Consider the following 24270-nt stretch of genomic DNA (forward strand, 5'->3'; position numbering starts at 1 on the left):
TAGATGACCTCTCAAGATCCTTTCTAGCTGTACATTTCTATGTTTTCTATGGTTTAATGTGTTTTTGCCTCATGGCCTGCCCCTTGCTCCCACCCCCACACCTTACCCCTGTCCTCAACCACATTCAGCTTTTAAACAATATGCCTAAAATACGCTGATATGTATGAGTGCAAAGCACTGGGGCTTTCTATGTTTATTCTGTGTTTGTTCTGTATTTGTATGGTGCTTAGCACAGCAGGGTCCTGGTCCATGACTAGGGCCCTATGGCACTATGGAAATACAAGTAATAATAATAATTAATATTAATTATTAATAAATTTGAGCTAAATATTCTTTTTATTCGAAGCTGAGCAAAAATTCTGAGGGAGAGATAAGGAAATAAAACAAACAAACTGTTTTAAATAATACCTTTTATTACATTAATCATATCATTTCCTTATATGTTCAAGACATCCTAGTCTTAACATTTCTGAAAGCAACATACGTATATGCCTACAGTGGCCTTCAACATATATGCCTTCGGCTCGCCAGATGCTAAAAAATGACCAGCTTAGCATGAGCTGTGTTTCTCTCTTTTTCATGAGTTTTGCTGTTGCAGAAGCAGCTAAACTCCAGCAATTTCAGATTTACAATACAAAAGGTTTTACATTCAGAACAGAATTCTTACCACATTGTGATGTATGAGCAGCAATCATATATACAATTATATATACAGATATACTTTTAATCAGGCTCAGAAATTGTAAGCACAATTGCTCATTCCTGAACATGAGTTGCACCTGTATAATTCACACTCATTATAAATGAGTGTACGTTTTCATGTCAAAATCACTGTGTTGTATATGCTTATAGTTGAAAGTGATCTATAATAAGAAAAATAGCATACTGAATTGCCTGTTTTAGCACAAAAATCAAAGGTTTGTTTTAATAGACACTGTTAAAACACTACAAAAGTATAATATAAAAGTATTCATTTTCATGTTTAGTAGATTGCTAATAGAGAAGTAAGTAAAATGACACCGGAATCAGTGGGCCTGATTTTGATCTTCCTTGACTTCAAGTTACTTATGATTTATGCTTGTATAAGTGAGAATGAGGCCCACTATGCCAAAGTTATATTTACGAAATCTGTGAAATTCTGGACTACCATTGCATAGAAGTTAAAATATAAAGTGATATTTTCCAATTTTGCAGGTTAATGGCATAACTAACCAACTGTTCTTTACAATCTTATTTAATATCAGTCAAACTTTGTGCTGTTTCTTGGTGTCAGAAAGAGTTCATTGTCATTTTTCTTTCAAGACTTCTTTACTAGTATTATAAAAGCTAAAATTTTCATGACATTTTTCATTGATCCCAGCCATCGAATGATTTATCCAAATGAGATGGGGGAATTCTTTAGTGTTGAAGTAAGTGCCATTATCATGTTTTAACACAGAGTTTCCTTCTTTGGAAAAAGATGACACCTCTGGACAAGCAATCTGGGACAGGTTCTCTTGACATATTCTTCCCTCCTTATGCATGGGAGCTACAGTCTGTGTGTGAGGATTTGGGGGAGAGAAAGGGACTGACAATAAATGCAGATACAGAACTGTGGGGAAGGCTTTCTTATTGATACAAGTCTGTCTCTTTGGTTACTTATCACCCTGGCATCTGAGCACCTTCACTCTCCTCTTTCTGCCTGAGGATGGTTGGTGGTGTTTAGTTTTTGTGGGGTTTATTTTTTTTTGGCCGTCTCCTGAATTGTCATGCCAATGTGCAGCTGTTTATGCATCCTATGTGGGCGGGACAGGCCTTGTGGAGAGCCAAGGGGCAGGAGACCTGGAGAAGAGCTGGCTTCCTGAAATTATTCTTTCCCTATCTAGCTGCTCCAATGCTACACAGTCATATGCTAGACAGTCTTTTCCTTGATATTGTCCCAGCGGTATTTTTTGGAGGAACGTTCTCTCTTATCAGACTATGTTTGGAGACTTCAAAGTGGCAGTTGCCATTCACAGAGGTTTTTTCAGCTTTACAGCAAGAGTTTGTGATGGGATACTGGGGGGTGGTACAGTTAGACTCCAAAGAAATTTGGCTTACCGTAAGGCAGCCTGCACTTTTGGAGGAATAGTTGTAAATTATTTTGAGAAATGCAGATTTTGTGTTTGTTTCTTGCTTATAAAGAATGATATAGCACTTAGGAAGAAAGGTGCAGCATAGGATTCCATAATTTGATATTAAAATAACAGTGATCTCAACTGCTGGCCGGTATTTACCAAACGTAGTTGTATAGACAGGGATGAATGTAATCCAAGCTATGAAGTAAATGAGCATGCCAAAGGTTATGAATTTAGCTTCATTGTAATTCTCAGGTAATTTCCTGCCTTTAAAGGCAAATATGAAGCAAATAAAGGCCAGAGCAGCTATGTAGCCTAACATGACCCCAAAAGTCACAATAGAACCTTCATTACATTCCAGTATAATAACTCTTCGGATAAAGAAATTTTGCTCAACAAAAGGGCTTCTAAATATTACCCAAAAAGTGCAAATGACAACTTGAATTCCGGTGCAGGTGACCACAATAGGAACAGGTTTGTAGAGACACTTCAGAAAATTCTGTAATTTTGGATCAAAGCTGAAGGCCAGTAAAATTTTCAGTGACTTCATTAAAATACACGAAATGCAGAGTGCAAAGCTAATGCCAAAGAAAGCTTGCCGGGTTTTGCATTTGAATTCCCTTGGCTCACCAATGAAAAAGCCAGTGCTAGCAAAAATGAAGAAGTGGCAGAGGAGAATAACATAACAAACAGTTAAACCACCTGATGCCTTTACGACAGGGGTAGCCAGGTTTCTAGTAAATATTGTACTAATTGCAAAAATCAACACAACTCCAAGGCCAGAGAGGATTATTAGCAAAATAGCAAACCAGTCATTCCAGCTGAGGTATTCGACTGTCTTTTTGTAGCATGTAGTACTGTTCACAGGCGACCAGTGAGTTTTGTTGTTGCACAGAAAGCAGTAATCCATATCTAAAAGGAGAGAAGTGGAGATTACTGAGCAAGCCCAAAGTAGGCCGATTATCAGAGACAGAGGGTTTATTCTGAGCTCTAGAACAGGACAAATGTTGTTTTATCTGGGACCCAAAATAATACCCTTTAAATTAAACCTATTACCTCCTGGATACTTGGAACTATAATTCCTCTAGAAATTCTATTTCTACTGTGTGGGAAACTTCTGAATACCCTACAGTAACTTTCATTTTACAGACACCTTTTCAAAATACAATAGTGAGGAGAGACACTACTCTAGTTTGCCCTTTAAAAGTCTAACTGTATTGTAACTGGGCTACCTTTTGGCACAGCTCTGTTGAACATATCTGTAAAATGCTTTGCAGAGAAATTTTGCAAATGCTTTGGTTTCTATGAACAGCATAAAAAGAGGGTAGTTTACTGCTGGTTGCTATCAGAATGTTCAAAACATATGGTATTGAACAATTTCTTAAGACCACCTTTTCCCTTTCCCTCCTCTACTCTTCACTCCCCATTTTTTAAAGCTTTATTAAAATTAGGTACTGGTACTGAAGGCAGTATTGAAGTCCTACGTGCATCTAGGAGATATTATTGTATACTCTAACCTGACACTACTCCCATTATAGACAAAACGTGTTTGGTAACCAAAACTAATACCCACAGTACTTACATTGAAATGGAAGTACTGCAGAACGACTAGGAGGACCCTGTTCTAGTTTTAAGGAGAAGTGATCCAGAGATGCAAACTTAGGCCCTGATCCTATCATTGGATCCACGTGATTAATCCCCTGTGCCCAAATGATGCCTCGATGAAGTCAATAGACCTCCACTTACATGGATCCAGTTGTAGAATCAGATCCTAAATTTGGGGCTATTTGAATTGGAAGTTTGATTCAGTCCATTAGAGAGGTCAGGGTTAAATAAAGGGTCAGTTTGGATCTGTATCTGAATTTTCTTAAAGTTCAAGGGTGTTTGAATCCAGATTTTGGGTTCAAGCCATTTCTACCTTAAACAGAACCATATATGGTAGCAGGACTGTCTCACAATCCCAGTACAAACCCAGTGAATTGGGGCGTCTAATCACCTTAGCTTTGAAAGAACTGATTTAAAAAAAAATGTAAACTGAGTTGTGTGCTGAATACTCCTGCCCTGTGTATTTAGGGCATTGAATGTAGAAAAATATATTTATCTCATTACAAGTTTTTTCCAGATTTCCAAAGCATATACTGTACATGAATAAAACAAATGCTTTATTTGGATCATAATTTATTACCTGTCTGATTAGTATAATGGTCTTCTGGGCAGTTCACACACTCATAGCAGCATGTGTGCGGACTTGCTGAAACCTTCTTCATTTGCCCTGGTCTACAGTTCCTGGAGCACGTTGATTTAACTGTCTGCAGTGTTATGGAGAAAACAAACAAAACACAAACTAGGCACAAAATCACTCGGGTCATTCTACGGTTTGATCAAACTCTTTGCTATTAAACAGCATTTTAATACAACCTACAAATGACTCTGTAAACATTGCATTGTAGGGCTCCATGTTTATTGTCTCAATACTTTCTATATGTTTTCATTTTACAAGTAAATATATGGGGGAGTTTGTAACTGATAACTTCGCAAATCCCATAAGTCATTTTTGAAAATGGGACTTGAGCTTCTAAATCATTTTGATGCTTTTAAAAATTTGACCCTGAATCTGACCTTTGGGTACTTTCTTTTGCATCATCACCAGTAATATAGGTTTTATATCAGATCAGGTGTTCAATCACAGCTGGGCAATCACATTTTGCCCTCAGTGTCATCTGTGCAACTCCACTGAAGATTATAATGTTGCCCAGGTGTAACTGATTGGGGCTGTTTCCCGCACAATCCCAAAAAACAGCAATGGGGTTGGACAACAGTTCTATCGATAAGGCACCAGAAGGAACATAATTTTAGTACACTCTTTTTTAGCTGTGTTGACTCTGCAAGGTTAGTAGAAGCAAAGAGCAACAAAGGCTTATTTTTGTCACTAAAGAGACCATAAACAAAAAGAATAGATGCTTTGCTAAGAAGTTGACATTTCTACATAATTACTTTTTAAATTAGAACGAAACTATCAAGTTCTTCAATAGAAGTCTTAGGACAGACGTAACTTGTAAACTGTCCAATAGGAAAGCATCTATAGGAGGAGCTGGATCTCAGCAATGTTTCAACTGAAATAATTGAGACCACTCGCAGATCGAGGTATTAGTCAGAGTAAACCTGAGTGGCAGAATCCGTCTCTAAAGTAATGGAGCATTTGAACCATGACATCCGGGAGGAGTCTTCACTAATAATACTAAGTACGTGTGAAGTGAATATTAAATACATACCCCCAAGTGCTATATTCTGCAGAAGAAGGGCAAGGGCATGGAACAAACTTCCCAAACCATATTTTGTTCACTAACACTTTCACATTTTACAGTACAAGCACAGTGTGTCCTCTAGATACCTTTAAATTCAGAAACTCCATTTCTTTCTCCTCATCCTTGAAGATAAAGTCATCTTCCTGCAGGTCATATTCTGCTATCTCAGTGATCACCATGTGGCCACTGATTTCCTTCCAGAGAAGTACATCATATCCCATGTTAAGGTCTCCTTTGGCATCAAAATGAACTTCTTTTTCATTGTCACTGAAAGTTACTTTTTTAAGTTCTTCAAGCAGCTGTAGCAGTAAAAATAAGCAAACAAATCAATTTCCTTTCAGTTTGGTAAAATGGATCTAGTTTATTATTTATATGATTGCATAAAGATAAGATATACTGCTTTTAGGAATATAAAAATCTTAAAATCAGAAGGAACCATTATGATCATCTCATATGACCTACATAACACAGGCCATAGAATTACATTAGGCAGGAGGCCAAACAAGACAATCATACAGGTCCCTTTTGGCGTATATACATAAAAAGCAGTTTTCTTATCATTACTTTATATAATCACACAAATGATCATATTATTGCGTGTCCAGCTTGTGACAGTTTGGTACAATGGGGAAAGGAGAAGATCCTGCTGACAAGCAATGGAGAAGGCCTTCAAGAACGATCCTTTTGTACAGAACTTGCCCTGGCTGATGCCAGCCATTATTGTTCAGCTGTATCTGAGGTAGAGATGGACAGAGTTTAGATATGGATCCAGATCCAAACTCTCCCAAAGCTTTGGGATTGTTCAGATCCATATCCAATTCTAACATTTTTCAAATGTGACTCTGATTAAGATGAGTCATCTAATGCCACGGTTACATGATGGGGCTGAGAGGGAATTTTGAAGTTAACAGCCTTTCAAGTCATTACATTTTCTTATACAAACATCTTCTGTTTGAATACAATCAAAGAACCATTCCTTCGAATACAAATGTGTTAGGCCAGTTTCTGCTCTCAGTTACACTAGTGTAACTAGCGACAAAGAGTCCTGTGGCACCTTATAGACTAATAGATGTATTGGAGCATGAACTTTCGTGGGTGAAAACCCACTTCGTCAGACACATGTAGTGGAAATTTCCAGAGACAGGTATAAATATGCAGGCAAGAATCAGTCTAGAGATAACTTTTTACAGATCCAGACTAACACGGCTACCCCTCTGATACTAGTGTAACTATAACTTCATTCATGCTACACTGGCGTAAGTGCAAAGTTTATCTTTAATAGAATTCTGCCTAATTTTCACTAGTGTATATGAGAGGAGCACCAGGCCCTAAGTTACTAAGAGGCTGAGGCCAAAGTTTCAAAAGTAGCCTTTAACTTTGGATGCCTCAGGTTTTTTGATGTCTAACTTCAGACACCTTGTGCCTGATTTTCAGAGGCATTGAGTGCCTAGAAATCTAGATGTAATCAGAACTCAATGCCTCTGAAAATCAGGCCTTTGATGTCTGGGTACCCAGAAACAGAGAAATCCCAAATTAGAGACCACTTTTGAATAATTGTCTCTTTCTGATTTGTCTAGGATCATATGTCAACTGGAACCAGTTAGTTGCAAAGGCTGAATCTCCACTGACCTCGTGGTTTCTCAGTACAGGGAGATGTGCTAAAGATTCCGTTTCAGCCTAAACTTTGAATATACCTGCTCGTGGGCTTAAGCGTGAACCCTAAGGGATACATTTTCAAAGCAGTGCATATTAGTCAACTCTCGCAACTCCCTGTGTCTTGGACTCTAAACAGGTTAATTCCTATGCCCTATAGGCTTTGGACTATAAATTCAGCTGTGATATTAATGCAATTCCACTGCAGTTAGTAAAGTTGTAGCCACTTATACCAGGTCCTTTGTGTTTAAAAGTTTATGTAAAAAGTTGATGTTTTCTTCAATCTCTATCTTGGTTTGACCTGCCCTGACCTGGGATAACAGGTCACAACAGGTCAGGGTGCTTCAGAGTTTGTTTGCCTTTTAAATGATCTTTGTTTAACTATCCCAGTAAAAGTGTGTAGAAGTGAATAGGCCTGACCAGGTACTTCGGTAAAAGGTCAGGTCAGGTTTATTTGTTTGATTTCTCCTGCTCTTTCCCCACTCCACCCACCCCCAAAACCAGATGGGTATTAGGCAGAATACTTTACCCATCCCAAAGATATCAGGGCCTGCTTTTTCTGTCATTCACTCCAGCGTAAAATCAAGATTAACACATACACATACAAAAGAATGGTTTGCTTCAGTTTGACTTTCAGGTGAAGTTTCATGTCAGATGAAAGACAACTGAACCCAGGCAAGATGGAAGTAATGTTGGGAGGAAGTGGGAAATGCTTTGAATAACTTCTTCTCTAATAATCCCATCTATCAAGAGCATCCACTGCATATTGTTAAATTGGTATGCAGCCTCTGGGTCTTTAGTACCTGGGAGATGTAGTGGCTGTTAACCTCTTAAAAATAGATTGATTAGATTGTTCTGATTGTATCTAAGATGTCTGACCAATCTCTAGTATACAAACCTTGGTTTAAATTGGCATAGCAGCAGTGAAGGAAGGACTAAACATGTACCCATGTGCCTCAATTCAAGGAACAGGTTTCTGGTGGGAAAGAGTAGGTTACACAGTAACAAGAGGACAGAAGTGCACAGCTAGTGAATATGGGTAACAAAGAAGAACTAGGGAATGAATGGTGTTCATAGAGGAGGAAATGCAGAAGTATCATAAACCTACTTCCCAGGGAGCAAAAGCAACAGGATTCTTGCAGTCTCTGTCTTTGCACTGCTCCCGTACAGCATATGCAATAGCATGGACTGCGAGCATAGTACTTTGGATAAATCCTGGCTCAATGTTGGCCCTCAGAAAATCATCTCTCCAGCTCTGACTGCACATCCCAGCCTCGTAGATCAAATTCTCCTGAGAATAATTTGAAAGGCACTTGTTCAAATCCTGGTCCTCCACATGTGCGCAGGTTGACAAAAGCACACTATATTCTTTTAAGAACATGTTGTTTTCAGTGGGTTGCAAATGCAGGGTTTTCAAGAAGTCATGAAACGTAGACAAGTTTTCACTTTTGTATGCAAATCCCACGACTGTTCCAAGGTGCTTGATGTTGGGAATGGTAGTAATCTTGACGGCAGCTGACCAGTTATCACTTGCAATCCAGATTTTATGTATGTTCCTCTCAATTGCTTTTCTAAATAATTTTGTTACGTGGAATTGTCTGAGAAAGACAACAATTACATTTACCCTGGTTTCCTGGACAATCTTCTCGAGTGCTTGATTAACTTTGGCATTAATGGTGCCATCAGAGAGATAGGCTGGCAACATTTCTTTAAAAGCAATACAGACATTGTTTGCCATGGCCTGTATCCCAAAGCTCTCCAGAGCAGATCGTCCATAGTCATCATCAGTGGCTATTAATCCAATCCAGTTCCATCCAGACCTGTGGATCAAGCGGGCCATTGCTCGCGTCTGATAAAAATCACTAGGCACAGTGCGTAAGAAGGAAGGAAAGCGGATTTTGTCACTGAGGATTTCAGCACTTGATGCGTGACTAACCTAGGAAGGGACAGAACATTTCAGTTACAGAAACTGTGAATTCTGAGTAGATGCCAAGAGATCCCAAGCTGTGCTTTGAACTAAAGGTTTAATCCTCAGGTGTGCCAAGTTTGAGCCTGATGCAGCTGTGCGTGGGAGAAGCAAAAGTGGCTCTAAGCCATCTTTCTGCCTCCCCCAATCCTGAGGCTGGCTGGGGGCTTCAGAGACATTCCCAGCAGCCCCGGATCACCTGGTTCATCACACTCCACCTCCACCCTGTCATGACCTGAACCTCCCTCCTCCCTACCCTTTTGCTGTCCCCAACATTCCCAATAAGTTAGACAATTGGCATGGGTGATGCAAAGCTGGATGAGGATTCCTCCATGTCAGGGGAAAGATCAGCTGACTATTTAGGGCTGGTGTGAGGATTCTGGGCCAGATTTGTAAAGGTATTTAGGGAACTAAAGATGCAAACAGGTGCCTAGTGGGATTTTCAACAGTGCCTAGGCACCTATCTGCATCTTTAGGCATCTAAATACCTTTATGGTTCTGATCCTTTGGCCTGCTCTGGTGGCACAGAGGGATCTTAATGATGGCTAAGGATCTGGTGTTAAAAGAAGAAATGACAACTATGCTAGTACTGTCATTTTATTTTACAGATAAACTTTGTTCAGATGACGTCAACCTGCTATTAAAAAATACTAATCAACATTTTTGGAAGTATTCAAATAGTTACTGTTCAAACTGTTGATATCCTTAGTCTTTGTAGGGCACAACTATCACCAAGCCTGGCAGAACCATTTACAAAGATACATATTCATTTATCAGAACTTTAATTAATTTTAAATAAATATACAATCTCAATATCTACTGGCGGAACATCCCTGAGAAAATAGTAGCAAATAGTTGGAAAGTGTAGTTCCAGAAAGAGTGAGACAAACTCTTTTATAAAACTAGCTGATGCACTGATTCCATGGACTATAACTCAGATATCTATGAGTGGAAAAGTTTAACTTAAACTAAAGTAACTTTTAATCCCTGTTTGTCTTTGGGGATTTTCCTTTGCACACATTCCCTGTCCTCCTTGGCATCTTAACTGTCAAAATAAATACAAACTTGCCAACAAGGGAAGGACGACCAGGCTGGTTGATACCAACTATTATTGTTGTTAGCTGATTATAGAAATTAGTGATGGGAAAAGCTTCTATTAGGTCATCTTTGCCATCTCCCTATGCCAATGTATGATTTGTTCCTATAACCTGCCTTTTGATTAAGATCAAGTTTAGGATCAGTTTAGTGTCTGCCCAATAGGGGAGCTGGAGAGCACGATCCCATCCTATCATTGCAGAGGAGGGATTTAGTGATCTTACATGTCTTTTCCTATCTCTCTAATTACTATGTCCTATTATATAGTCAAAGTGATGTGTTCCGTACTGTTAGCAGTATATTCAGGACTAGATCCTGGCCCCCAATTCCACCCCTTTTGCACCACTGGAGCATCCCAAAGGCAGATACTGAAGCATGTGCCTAAATTTAAACATATGAGCAGTCTCATTGATTCCATTCCATTCTCCCGGATTCTATGTCAGGGATGGATAAGGATATTTGGCTGCAGGGAGGATGTGGCTTGGGCACCATGTGCTCCACCAATCCTTGGATGCTCTACGGAGCGGGAGAGGAGAATTTCCAGATTTATCCCCAAACTAGATCTTCGTCTTTTTTCAGCACAGGACAAGACACTAACACAGTCACCCCAGACTAAGTAAGACACTCACTGACTTCAGTGGATTTTGGATCAGGCCCTCAGTTTCCCCAGCCCCTGGTTTAGAGGGCAAATGAGGGCTCTTGCTTTATGTCCTTCCATTGAATAACTGCAAGAGAGTGACTGCAGTGTCAGCACTGGCAGCACTTTCCCTCTTTGATTCCTGAAGACAGCAGACAAGTCTTTGGGCCAAATCTGTACGTGCAACTATCATTCATTTCAACTGGTGCAGTGCCTGCTTATACCATTGCTAAATTTGGTCCTCTATTCAAAATGAAAATATCGCCCCAAACTTACCAGTGGGATTAGTTGCAAGTTCAATAGCCTTGAAACTGCCATTGCTATTTCAGAGTAGCTGGAACCTATGACAGCCTTAATTCTTGGTATGTAGTCTGAATAGTTACATTTGTATTCTACTGTGTCCTTGGAAGCATTGAATTTAGCCAGGAACCTCAAAGCTGCTCCCATGGCCTTTGTAACTTCTGCACAAGTGTCGTAGATTTCATAGCCCAGTTTAATTCCAGATAACAGTGTTGAATTGTTGATCATTTCAATGGCATGTATCATCGCAAGAGTCTGAAGAAACACTTGAATTTCGAAACTGTCATGAAACAGAATTGTTACTTTAGTAAAGATTTGCAGAATCAAGGGTGGAACAGAAGCAGTTCTTTAGCCCCTAACATTCACTAAAATGAAATGTCAACATTGTTATTGCATGTGATTTGTTTGGTTTTGGGGGAAAATATTAAATTTAGTTTGTTTTGTCTCACATTCAAATGTGAGATTTAGGAAGCCTTTAAACACAAAACCTTTAATACAATGTAAATATGAATTTGAATGTGATGGAGAAGCAGAATACACCTTGCTATTCAATTGTCAAACTATATACATTAATGGGCCAGATCCTCAGCTGGTATAAATAGCAGAGCTCTGTCGAATTCAGAGCTCTCCGCTAACATACATCGCCTGAGGATTTGGCCATAATTTTCTGTTTGAAGCATTTTCCTTCAACATACACCTGATGAGGAAGTACTTTTTCCATACAATGCACAATTAACCTGTGGAACTCATTGCTGTAGGATGTTGTAATAGCCAAAAATATAATTGTTCAAAAAAGAGCTAGATAAGTTCATGGAGAATAGGTCTATCAATGGCTATTAGCCAGATGGTCAGGGATGTAACCCCATGCTTTGGGCAACCCTAAACCTCTGACAGCTAGAAGCCAGGAGGGGAAGACAGGGATGGATCTCTCCAAAATTACCCTGTTCTTTGAATGCCCCTGAATCTCTGGTACTGGCCACTGTCCGAGACAGGATACTGGGCTAGGTGGACCATTGATTTAACCTAGTGTGGCAGCACTAAAGTTCTTATGGTCTTAAACAGAAAGAGAAAAGACTCTAGGGAAATAAACATTTCTGAGACTATAATCTGAAACCCATATAGCTTTTGGGTGGATGCTCTTAGGGCCTGATCCAAAGCCCATTGAAGTCAGTGGAAAGTTTCTCATTGGATCAGACCCTTAATCATAAGTAGAGATGTACAAAATATTTACAATAAGGCCTGGTCTACACTAAGGGGAGGGGGGTGTCGAACTAAGGTATGCAAGTTCAGCTACGCGAATAGCATAGCTGAACTCGAACTACCTTAGTTCGAAGTACTCACCTGTCCAGACGCTGCAGGATCGAAGTCCGCAGCTCCCCCGTCGACTCCGCCACCGCCGTTCGCGGTGGTGGAGTTCCGGAGTCGACGGGAGCGCGTTCGGAGTTCGAACTATCACGTCTATATTAGACGTGATAGTTCAAACTCCGAGAAGTCGAACGCTACACGTCGACCCGGCAGGTAAGTATAGACGTACCCTAAGACTACCTCATCTCCACACTTGGCCAAGGTTCTGTAAGGTTCACAAGGCTTTGAGTGAAGCTGGAATCAATTTTAAGTGGAGCAATTTATGAAAGATGTGGAGAAATTGGAGAGGGTACAGAGAAGAGCAACAAGAATGATTAAAGTCTAGAGAACAAAGGGTGACCAGATGTCCCAATTTTATAGGGATAGTCCCGATTTTGGGGTCTTTTTCTTATATAGGCTCCTATTACCCCACACCCCCTGTCCCGATTTTTCACACTTGCTGTCTGGTCACCCTAAGAGAACATGCCCTATGAAGGAAGGCTGAAAGAATTGGGTTTGTTCAGTTTGGAAAAGAGAAGACTGAGAAGGGACATGAGAGCAGTTTTCAGGTATCTAAAAGGGTGTCAAAAGGAGGAGGGAGAAAACTTGTTCATCTTAGCCTCTAAGGATAGAACAAGAAGCAATGGGCTTATACTGCAGCAAGGGAGGTTTAGGTTGGACATTAGGAAAAAGTTCCTAACTGTCAGGGTGATTAAACACTGGAATAAACTGCCTAGGGAGGATGTGAAATCTCCATCTCTGGAGATATTTTAGAGTAGGTTAGATAAATGTCTATCAGGGATGGTCTAGACAGTATTTGGTCCTGCCATGAGGGCAGGGGACTGGACTCGATGACCTCTCGAGGTCCCTTTCAGCCCCAGAATCTATGAATTTATGATTTTGCATCAAAATTGCTCAAAATTTGCAATTTTTATAATTGTGATGCAAAACCAGGTGACACCTGAATATTTCAAATGATTTGCACTTTCAAATGTTGTGTTCCTTTGAACCCAGAACTCAAAATGAAAATTGACGGTTTGTACCAGGATTTAAAAAATCAGCATACAGGAAAACCACTGGGTCTGACAAAGTTGTAGTCAGTTACTAGGACAGGGGTGGACAAACTTTTTGGCCCGAGGGCCACATCTGGGAATAGAAATTATATGGCGGGCCATGAATGCTCACAAAATTGGGGTTGGGGTGTAGGAGGGGGTGAGGGCTCTGGTTGGGGGTGCAGGCTCTGGGGTGGGGCTGGGGATGAGAGGTTTGTGGTATAGGAGGGTGCTCTGGGCTTGGATCGAGGGATTTGGAGGGCAGGAGGGAGATCAGGGCTGGGGCAGAGGGTTGGGGCATGCAGAGAGGCTCAGGGGTGCAGGCTTACCTCAAGTGCCTCCCGGAAGTAGCAGCATGTTCCTTCTCTGGCTCCTACACAGAGGCGTGGCCAGGCAGCTCTGAACGCTGCCCTGTCTGCAGGCACTGCCCCTACATTTCCCATTGTAGCGGGGCCATTGGTGCGCATAGGAGACGGAGCAGGGCCATGCCGTGGCTTCTGGGAGCCCCATGATGCGGCCCCCAACCCTGCTCCCCGAGCCGGTTTAAAATGGCTCCCGGGCTGGATCCGGCCCGCGGGCCGTAGTTTGCCCACCTCTGGTCTAGGTAATACTTAGTCCTGCCTCAGTGCATGAGACTGGAGTAGATGACTTATTGAGGTCCCTTGCTGTTTTATGATTCTATGATTTTCACTTTTGCAGACCAAATCGTAATATCCTTGCTCAGTCCTTATTCAGCAAAAGTACTCACTGAGAACTTTAGCCTGGTCTACACTAGGCGTTTAAACCGGTTTTAGGAGCGTAAAACCGATTTAACGCCACACCCGTCCACACTAAGAGGCCCTTTATATCGGTATAAAGGGCTCTTTAAACCGGTTTCTGTACTCCTCGAGAGGAGTAGCGCTAATATCGGTATTACCATATCGGATTGGGGTTAGTGTGGCCGCAGATCGACGGTATTGGCCTCCGGGCGGTATCCCACAGTGCACCACTGACCGCTCTGGACAGCAATCTGAACTCGGATGCAGTGGCCAGGTAGACAGGAAAAGCCCCGCAAACTTTTGAATATTTCCTGTTTGCCCAGCGTCGAGCTCCGATCAGCACGTGTGGTGATGCAGTTAAAACTCAAAATAAAGAAAGAGCTCCCGCATGGACGATGCAGACGTGATCGCTGTAAGGGCAGGCAAATCTGTTCTATCAGCGCTCCGTTACAGAAGACGAAATTCAAAATCATTTTTAAAAAATCTCCAGACAGATGCCATAGCAGGGACTCAGCGCACTGCTGCGTGACAAGCGTAATGGAAAGCCAAAGAATCAAATGGACGCTCATGGACTGGAGGACTCAAGCTATCCCACAGTTCCTGCAGTCTCTGAAAAGCATTTGCATTCTTGGCTGAGCTCCAAATGCTTCTAGGGTCAAAAACAGTGTCCGCGGTGGGTCAGGGCATAGCTAGGCAATTTACGCACCCCCCCCCCACCCCCAGAAGTGAAAGGGAAAACAATCCTCTCTTGACTCTTTTACATGTCACCCTATCTTTACTGAATGCTGCAGATAGACGCGATGGTGCAGCACTCAACACCAACATCCTTGCTCCCCCCACGCTATGGATGGCTGATGGTACAATATGGCTGGTATCCGTCCTCATCATCAGCCTATTGGCACATGGGGCAGTGCAAAAGGACTGGTAACCATGCTGACTAGCATCTGTTAGGTCGATCAAGGGCGCCTGGCCCTAATTTTTCCTGGTAGATGGTACAGTATGGCTGATAACCATCATCATCATAGCAACAGGGGGCTGAGCTCCATCAGCCCCCACCCGTCATGTGTAAAGAAAAGATTCAATTGCCCCTGGACTAGCAGAGGGATGCTGGGCTCCTCTCCTACACACTCCTTACTGTCCTGTCTGGACTATCATAGCAGCTGGAGGCTGCCTTCCACTCATATCTCACTAACAAGTCACTGTGTCTTATTCCTGCATTCTTTATTACTTCATCACACAAGTGGGGGGACAATGCTACGGTAGCCCAGGAAGGCTGAGGAAAGAACAGAATCAACAGGTGGGGTTGTTGCAGGAGCACCCCCTGTGAATAGAATACAGCTCATAATTTCTGCAGGATCTGACACAGAGCAGCTGTGCTCTCTGGTTCTATGATACAGTGGTTCTCTAGTACACTTGCCCATATTCTAGGCAGGACTGATTCTATTTTTAGATACCAAAAAGGAGGGATTGACTCAGGGAGTCATTCCCAATTTTGGCTTTTGCGCCCCTGGCTAAGAGCAGCCAGGGGCACTTATGACAGCAACAGATGGTGCAGTGCAAAAGGACTGGTAGCCACGATCATCTTATTACCAATTTATGGCATGGTAGATGGTACAATATGGCTGGTAACCATCTCTGCTATCATGCAAAAGCAAAAGCATGCTGCTGTGTAGCGCTGCTGAATCGCCTCTGTGAGCGGCATCTAGTACACATATGGTGACAGTCACAAAAGGCTAAACAGTCTCCATGATTGCCATGCTATGGCATCTGCCAGGGCAATCCAGGGAAAAAAGGCACGAAATGCTTGTCTGCCGTTGCTTTCTCAGCGGAAGGAGTGACTGACGACATTTACCCAAAACCACCCGCGACAATGATTTTTGCCGCATCAGGCACTGGGATCTCAACCCGGAAATTCCAAGGGGCGGGGGAGGCTGCGGGAACTATGGGATAGCTATGGAATAGCTACCCACAGTGCAATGCTCCAGAAATCGACGCTAGCCTCGGACCGTGGACGCACACCACCGATTTAATGTGTTTAGTGTGGCCGCGCACACTCGATTTTATACAATCTGTTTTGTTAAACCGGTTTATGTAAATTCGGAATAATCCCGTAGTGTAGACGTACCCTTTGATTAATGAAGAGCTTCGGTATCTGGCTATAGATTTGGGGCAGAATTTTGAAAAGTGCCTGAGTGAGTTAGGATCACTTGTCCCATTGAAAGCCATTGCTCCTAATTCATTAGGTACTCTTCAAAATCCCACCCTGGGTCTTTTATGAAATTCAATAAAATACTATTTCAAGGATCTCATTTTTAATTTATAAATGATAAAGAAAAACAGTACTTTATGTTTCAACACACATTATTTGTGTTTCAAATACATATTTTTCACGTGAAAATGGATTATAATTTTACACACTTCAAACAGCTACCTAATTTATGCATTTATTTTGCTGTTTGTTAATGTCCTATTCATAATACTCCTAGTAGACCATCCCTGACATGTATTGTTAAAATACAGTCTTAAGACTATTCTTAAAAAACCCCAATGGTGATTCCACAACCTCCCAAGGTAATTTGTTCCAGTGCTTAATTACCCTTGCAGTTAGGAAGTTTTTCCTAATGTCTAACCCAAATCTTCCTTGCTACAATTTAAGCCCATTACTTCTTGTCCTGGCTTCAGCAGATAAGGAGAACAATTTATCACCCTCTGCTTTATAACAAACTTTTATGTACTTGAAAACTATCATGTCTCCCCCTCAGTCTTCTCCTCTCCAGCCTAAAAAAACCCTCCTCCTCCTCAACCTTTCCTCATTAGTAATGTTTTCTAACCCTTTAATAACTTTTGTTGCTCTCCTTTGGATTCTTCTCTAACTTGTCCACATCTTTCCCAAAGTGTAGTGCCCAGAAATGGACACAGTATACCAGCTGAGGTCTTATCAGTCCTGAATAGAGTGGAAGAATTATTTCTTGTGTCTTACAACACTCCTGCTAATACATCCCAGAATGATGTTTGCTTTTATTGCAACACTATTACATTGTTGCAACATATTCAGTTTGTGACCCACAATAACCCCAGATCCTTTTCTGCAGTACTACTTCCTAGGCAATCATTTCCCATTTTGTATTTGTGTAATTGATTATTCCTTCCTATGTGGAGTACTTTGCATTTGTCTTTATTGAATTTCATCCTGTTTATTTCAGACCATTTCTCTAGTTTGTCAGGATCATTTTGAATTCTAATACTGTGCTCCAAAGTACTTGCAACTTCTCCCAGCTTGGTATCATCTGCAAACTTTATATGTGTACTCTCTGTGCTATTATCCAAATAAAGATATTGACTAGCATGGGGGAGGGATAGCATGGTTTGAGCATTAGCTTGCTAAGCCCAGGGTTCTGAGTTCAATCCCTGAGGAGGCCACTTAGAGATCTGGGGCAAAATCAGTACTTGGTCCTGCTAGTAAAGACCCCTAGGGCTGGACTTGATGACCTTTCATGGTCCCTTCCATTTCTATGAGATAAGTATAGTATCATTATAAAGAACTGGATCCAAGACACCCCTTGATATGCCCTTCCAGCTTGACTGAACCGTTGATAACTAGTCTCTGACTACAGTTTTCCAACCAGTTGTGCACCCACCTTATAGTAGGTTTGTCTAGGCTATATTTCTCTAGTTTGCTTATGAACAGGTTAGGTGAGACAGTATCAAAAACCTTACCAAAGTTGAGAAATATCATATTATCTACTGCTTTCCCCCACTCTCATCCACAAGATTTGTTACCCTGTCAAAGAAGATTATTAGGTTGGTTTAACATGATTTGTTCTTGATCAATCCGTGTTCACTGTTACTTATTACCTTATTATCTTCTAGATGCTTACAAATAGATTGTTTGACTATTGATTATTTGTTCCATTATCTTTCTAGATACCAAAGTTAAGATGACTGGTCTATAATTCCCTGTGTCCTTATTCCCCTTTTTATAGATAGATAACTTTCCAGTCCTCTGGGATCTCTCCCACCCTCTGCGAGCTCTCAAAGATAATTGCTAATGGCTCAGAGATCTCTTTGGCCAGTTCCTTAAGCAGTCTAGGATGTATTTTGTCAGGCTCTGCCAAGTTGAAGACATCTAACTTGTCTACTTGTTCTTTCCCTATTTTAGCCTCAGATCCTATCCTATTTACACTGATATTCACTTTGTTAGTCGTCCAATCACTGCTAACCTGTTTGGTGAAAACTGAAACAAAAAAAGGCATTTAACATTTTGGCCATTACTGTGTTTTCTGTTATTGTCTTTCCCTCATCATTGAGTAATGGGTCTGCCCTGTCGTTGGTCTTCTTCTTGCTTCTAATGTATTCATAAAATGTTTTTTTATTACCCTTTATGTCTCTAGCTAGTGTAATCTCATTTTGTGCCTTGGTCTTGCTAATTTTGTCCCTGCATGTTTGTGTTGTTTTTTTAAATATTCATCCTTTGTAATTTGACTTAGTTTCCACTTTTTCTCTGACTCTTTCTTGAGTTTCAGGTCATTGAAGATATCCTGGATAAGCTAGATAAGCCAGCATGATCTCTTCCTATCTTGTCTACTCATTGGGGTAGTTTGCTCTTCTGCCTTTAATAATGTCTCTTTTAAAAACTGACATCTCTTCTGAACTTTTTTTCCCCCTTAGACTTGATTCCCATGGTATCTTACCTATCAATTCTTCGAGTTTGCTAAAGTTGACCTTCTTAAAGTCCATTTTATTTATTCTTAAAGTCTGTTTTTCCCCTCTGTCATTCTTTACAATCATGAACACTATCCTTTCATGGTCACTTTCATCCAAGCTGCCTTCCACCTTCAAATACTCAACCAGTTCCTTCCTATTTGTTAGAATCAAATCTAGAACAGCCTCTCCCTTAGTCAATTTCTCCACCTTCAATAAAAATAATATACTATAATTTAGAACATATACAATATACAGTGCTGGCCAATACAACATGTTCAAATGATATATACCTCTACCCCAATTTAACACTGTCCTCGGGAGCCAAAAAATCTTACCGTGTTATATTGAACTTGCTTTGATACGCCGGAGTGTGGAGCGGTGCTTTACCACATTATATCCGAATTTGTGTTATATCGGGTCACGTTATATCGGGGTAGAGGTGTATTATTATATGACCAATACTTAAGATGTAAGGTACTACAATGGATTTTAAGCTCTATTTGTTCTGTGTTTGTACAGGGCCCCAACACAGTGGGGCACTGGTCCAGGATTAGGGTTCTTAGGCACTACTGATAATAAATAATAATACAGTAGGGTACTGTTTAGGCAAATAAAAACAAATCAGAGCTAAAATGATAATTGAAATGAAAAAGATTACTCATCCCCAACCTCCAATGCCATTTGCTTCCAGGGGTAAATAGATCCAGGTGATCAGAGGAAGAGTCACCCCCAAGTTCAGCTGGTCACAGTATCTTCTGGGGAGCATATTATTACACTACTCTGTGCTCTGTACACACACACACACACACACACACACACACACACACACACACACACACACACACACTTACTGGGAGGATTCACAAGACTAACCTGTTTTTAAGAAATAATTATTCAGAAATGCAATTTATCAAGCATTTTTGATGTCTGCTCATGAGTGGTTTCAGTGATATCATCTTGGTATTTCATTTGTATTATTTGCAATGTTACTCACCCAGCACAATTCTGAATCACTGGTCTCATGGGGTGTTCTTCTGGATGTAGCATTTTGCCATGAACTGCAAACAAACCTCCGATGACAATGTCCCCAGGAGAACTGGCACCCACAAAATTGTCATCATTCTGGCAAGAGTGGGTGACATCAAAGCTGATCACAAAGCAGGGAATCAACAAAGCAACTAATGCCATGTTTCTGTTTCCCTTGCTTACTAGCTGCCTTGAGTCAATTAAGCTAGCTACAGTGCCAACAACACTGTTCCTATTTCACCTGTAAACAGCAGCAAAGGAATAGGGCTGCACTGAAAGCTAGTCACACCTCGCCAGATGCCTGTGTTTAGTTCAAAAGGCTCATGTTATTTCCTTGATGCCACTAATGTAATACTCTTACAAACAGCTGAGTGAGAGCCCTGAAATAGATTTATTAAAATAGATGGGATGTTGGGCACAAAAATTCTGTGTACTTACAGTAATATATTATTGGGCTGTATATGAATCATATGTCAAATATTTTGATGTAAATGTGGGATACTCTGTCAAAAGTATACCCTGAATATCTTCCAGCTCAAGGCATATGAATATCAAACCATGTAAAATACTAGTAGAAATACCATATGCACAATTTTGCCACAAAAAGCTTTAAAGGCCGGATCTAAAACCCATTGAAGATATTGGAAAGAGTCCCATTGACTCCAGTGGGCTTTGGAGCAGGCCTGAAAGAAGAAGTTGTCTCCAGACTGCATTTTCTCACAGCCATTTTCTGAGAACTTTTTAACATCTTGGTATAAAATACACGTTTGGATGGGCTTGATCCAAAGCCCAGCTCCCATTGACTTCAATGGGCTTTGGAGCATGTGCTGAGTAAGTAAAGGGCCAGATCATGCCCTCTGCTTTTTGAGCCTGAAAGGCAATAAATCAGTGAAAAACAAGCTGGTCTGAGCTCTATTTTGTTAGAAGGAATGCGTGTATCATCTCTTCTCCGTTGGACTCTGCAGAAATAATCTCCATGAACATGATGGCTCTGATCTGTGAGTGGCAGGGAATAGCCACTCTCAGCAACAACACTTCCGGCCAAATCCACAGGACTATATCACATGGAATCCCACTTCATGCCGATAGGTAGCCAACTGTACAGCACAGAGACACTGAGCCTCCATGTAAATGTCGCTACCATCAATAATTGCCCGTGACTGTGAAAAAAAACAGATTAGAAGGTTCATTTTGAAACTCTGTCCTGAATTTTCCGGGCCTTCCATGGAGTTTTTGTGAGGAAGGCATTATTGGACCAATATTTGGAGTGGCAGCCTGGATTTTGTTTTTCTCACCATAATTCTCAGAGTAGTTACACTGCCAATGGTTTCAGTCTGTTGTTGTGCCCTAATCCTTGCTCTGTGGGAAAAGTCTCAGAGAAATGTATGCTGTAAACACTAGCATTAATTTTGGAGAGGTTTTCTGTCAGAAAATCCTCAGGTTGTCTAGGAGGCCATATACCATGGGGATGAATTAATGAGACCTAAAAAGGTTGTTTCTTGGCTCTACCCAGCTTCAGGTGGCCTTGTCCCCTCAAAATTGTGCTACGCCCCAAATGTAGGGTGCTCCGATGAAGGGGTGTCAGAAGGAGGAGGAGGAGGTTACATCCACTCCACTTCTAGAATTTTTGGCCATGCGTATATTAATAGTAGAGATGGGGGGAAATTAAATAAATAAATCATGACAACTTTTGAAAACTTTGAAAATATGCTCATTTCAAAGTTGTGGAAACAGACCTAATTTCTTTTTCAGTTTAGTTCACAAAATGTTTTTATTTAAAAATTTTTATTTTCACTTTTCCCTCTCTTTCTCCACCTTTTTTCACTACCCCTTTCCATTCTGAAAAGGGGGGAAATGGGCTAAGAGGGAAAAAACCCAAATTTTGGCTTCTCAGTTTTCATAAACCTCATCAAATTTAGAAAATCATTTTTGATGAAATTTTCTTTTAAAAAGGCTATTTTTGATAAAGAAATGTTAATCATTAGCATATGGTTGCTCTCTGTGTGTGCCACAATGGTTGCTCTCTGTTAATGTATCACAACTACTCATTATCCTACTTCCTGTGGATCAGTATCCAAGTGATGCTACTGCACAGACAGCACCATAGCCTTAGGATACAGAGTAGATAAAACTCATCCGTCTTGATTTTTCCTGACATTGGCAAACTTATTTTTATATCGTCACAATAACTTCTCAATACACTGCCTATTTTGGTAGTGTGCCAAATCACTATGAAGAGAATTGGTTGAACTAGGTGTTGATCAAATGCAATTGTAATATAAGAATGTTGTTTTTTTACATAGCAGACATATTCAGCTAAGCAATCACCTTTTCCTTGCTGACATAAAGACTTAAACAGGATGCACTTTGTATTCTCAATTTGAACTCATAGGCTTAGTTTCAGCTTTCTCACTAGCCTCTTAAAAATCTCCATTCACAATACTGATCATTGGTTTTAGTTTCCAGTGGCAAATATGCATGTTAATCTCCACCAAAGTCAGCATTCTACCTCATTCTTTGTTATATAATGTCACACAGTTTGCCTCTCTCTCATCAGCTGCCTTCCATCTTTCCATCTTATATTCAGACTGCCTGTTCATGGCCTATAACGACAGCAGACTGCAATTTCTAAAGTGCTTATGGCAAGCCCGGCTGGGCAGATTCTCACTTTTACCAGTTTTACATTGCTGTAACTCTAGATATTTCACTGGTATTGCTCTTGATTTACACCATGAGTCGATTCAGTTGAAATTAAATGGAATGATAATCAAACCCAGTTCATCAGCTATGAGTTTTGATTTCAAAAGGGCAGACTTTGGGAAATTAAGGGAATTAGTGAAAGAAGACATCTGATCTCCGATTCTCAGGTCATTTCACAGCCTTGGTGTCCTTTTGGATTTCTCAGTGTGATGGGATACAGTAGTAGGCTATAACTCTCTAGCGCTCCCTCTGGGAGAGGGTGGGCACAGCTCCTGTCTTGGAGGCTGGAATAAATGCCAGGTGGACTAGGAACTGAATAAAGGGGAAGAGATAATGGGTTGTGTTTATCAGGCTAGAGGGAGGTTACCAGTGGAGTGCCTCAAGGATGGGTCTTGCAGCCAATCTTAGTCAATATTTTTATTAATGAGCTTGGCACGAAAAGGAGTGTGTGGTAATGAAATGTGCTGCTAATACAAAGTTGGGAGACATTGTCCACACAGAGGAGGGTTGGAATATTACACAGGGAGATCTACATGACCTTGAAGACCAAAGTGAGAGAAATGGGATGAAATTTCCCTAAATGGCACTTAGGGTCTAATAAGAAAAAAAATCTGCTACAAGGTGGGGGCTCATCAATTTTAAGCAACAGAGGAGGAGAGAGACCTAGGGGTGTGGGTCAATCACAGGATGACTATGAGCCAACAATGTGATGTAACTGTAAAACCAGCAAATGCAATCCCAGGATGTATCAGGCGAGGCATTTCCAGAAAGAGGGAGAATACAATAATACCATTGTGCAAGGCACTGGCAAGACCTCATTTGAAATACTGTGTAAAATTCTGATCATTCATATTCAAGAAGCATTAATTTAAACTGGAACAGTTTAACTGAACAAATTCAGGCTGTAAATGAGAAGAAGTTTCTACCCATCCGAGGGGTAAGGTTCTGGAACAGCCTCCCAATAGGCATTGTGGACGCAAACAACTTAATTAGTTTGAAGAGAAATGGACAAATTTATGAGTTCAATTCTATGACAGGATTGCTTGTGATGGTAAGGGCCAGGGCTCGACAGCCTTTGGGCTCACTTTCTGTTTATATCTTGTGTTCCTAAAAGCTCAGACTTCAAGGTTTCAGTTGCCCACCTGCAGGGATCAGGAAGGGATTCCTCTCCTACGTCCAATGTGTTCTGTTTTGTGCTTGTTTGTTTTGTTTTTTTATCTCCTTCCTCTGAAACATCAGGGATGGCCACGTTCAGAGATGGGTCACTATATGGGGAAGGCCAGAGCTCTGAGGTGTCCCTGAGCATTATTTCTCTCGGGTGCTTGGCTGGCTGGTTCTTGCTCACATGCTTGAGTCTGACTGATTGCCTTATGTGAGGTCAGGAAGGAATTTCCCCCCAGGTCAGATTGGCAGTGACCTTGACTATTCTTCACCTTCCTCTGAAGTATGTGGGTGCAGGTCACTTGCCAGGATTTTTCTGGGTGTCTTTCTGGATGTCTCTCACTCAATCGTTTCCCTGCCATTTCAGGGGCCTGAGTTCTGGTGCACCTCGGTCTCGCCTATTATCTGCCTGTGGCACACAATAGTCTAGTCTCCTGAGGGCTGCAATATTTGGGTTTAATTTCAGGTGTTTG

The 24270-nt window shown here is 41.0% G+C and overlaps 1 protein-coding gene across 3 annotated transcripts; it reads right to left on the reverse strand.

Annotated features, from left to right (window-relative positions):
* Positions 1-532: 532 nt before the first annotated feature.
* On the reverse strand, positions 533-20098 carry GPRC6A (G protein-coupled receptor class C group 6 member A). Of its 3 annotated transcripts, none has more exons than XM_045011230.1 (6): positions 19905-20098; positions 11029-11332; positions 8679-8990; positions 5488-5700; positions 4282-4405; positions 533-3008 (listed from the first exon to the last, which is right to left on the reverse strand). In XM_045011230.1, exons 1-6 carry the CDS (start codon positions 20096-20098, stop codon positions 1885-1887), a joined length of 2271 nt encoding a protein of 756 aa, XP_044867165.1. In that variant the 3' UTR covers positions 533-1884. The 3 variants fall into 3 exon arrangements, with proteins under 3 accessions (XP_044867165.1, XP_044867163.1, XP_044867164.1); XM_045011228.1 differs by having other exon boundaries at positions 8163-8990; XM_045011229.1 differs by lacking the exon at positions 5488-5700 and having other exon boundaries at positions 8163-8990.
* Between the last annotated feature and the right edge of the window lie 4172 nt (positions 20099-24270).

This window comes from Mauremys mutica, chromosome 3, assembly GCF_020497125.1.
Source record: "Mauremys mutica isolate MM-2020 ecotype Southern chromosome 3, ASM2049712v1, whole genome shotgun sequence".
In the NCBI taxonomy this organism is placed as follows: domain Eukaryota; kingdom Metazoa; phylum Chordata; order Testudines; family Geoemydidae; genus Mauremys; species Mauremys mutica.

Coding starts and splice junctions, on each gene's coding strand:
- GPRC6A (XM_045011228.1), bottom strand. CDS start 20,098: ATGGCATTAGTTGCTTTGTTGATTCCCTGCTTTGTGATCAGCTTTGAT. Junction 11,333..19,904: donor GTGATTCAGAATTGTGCTGG/GTGAGTAACATT, acceptor GTTTCATGACAG/TTTCGAAATTCAAGTGTTTC. Junction 8,991..11,028: donor ACTTGCAACTAATCCCACTG/GTAAGTTTGGGG, acceptor GTCCCTTCCTAG/GTTAGTCACGCATCAAGTGC.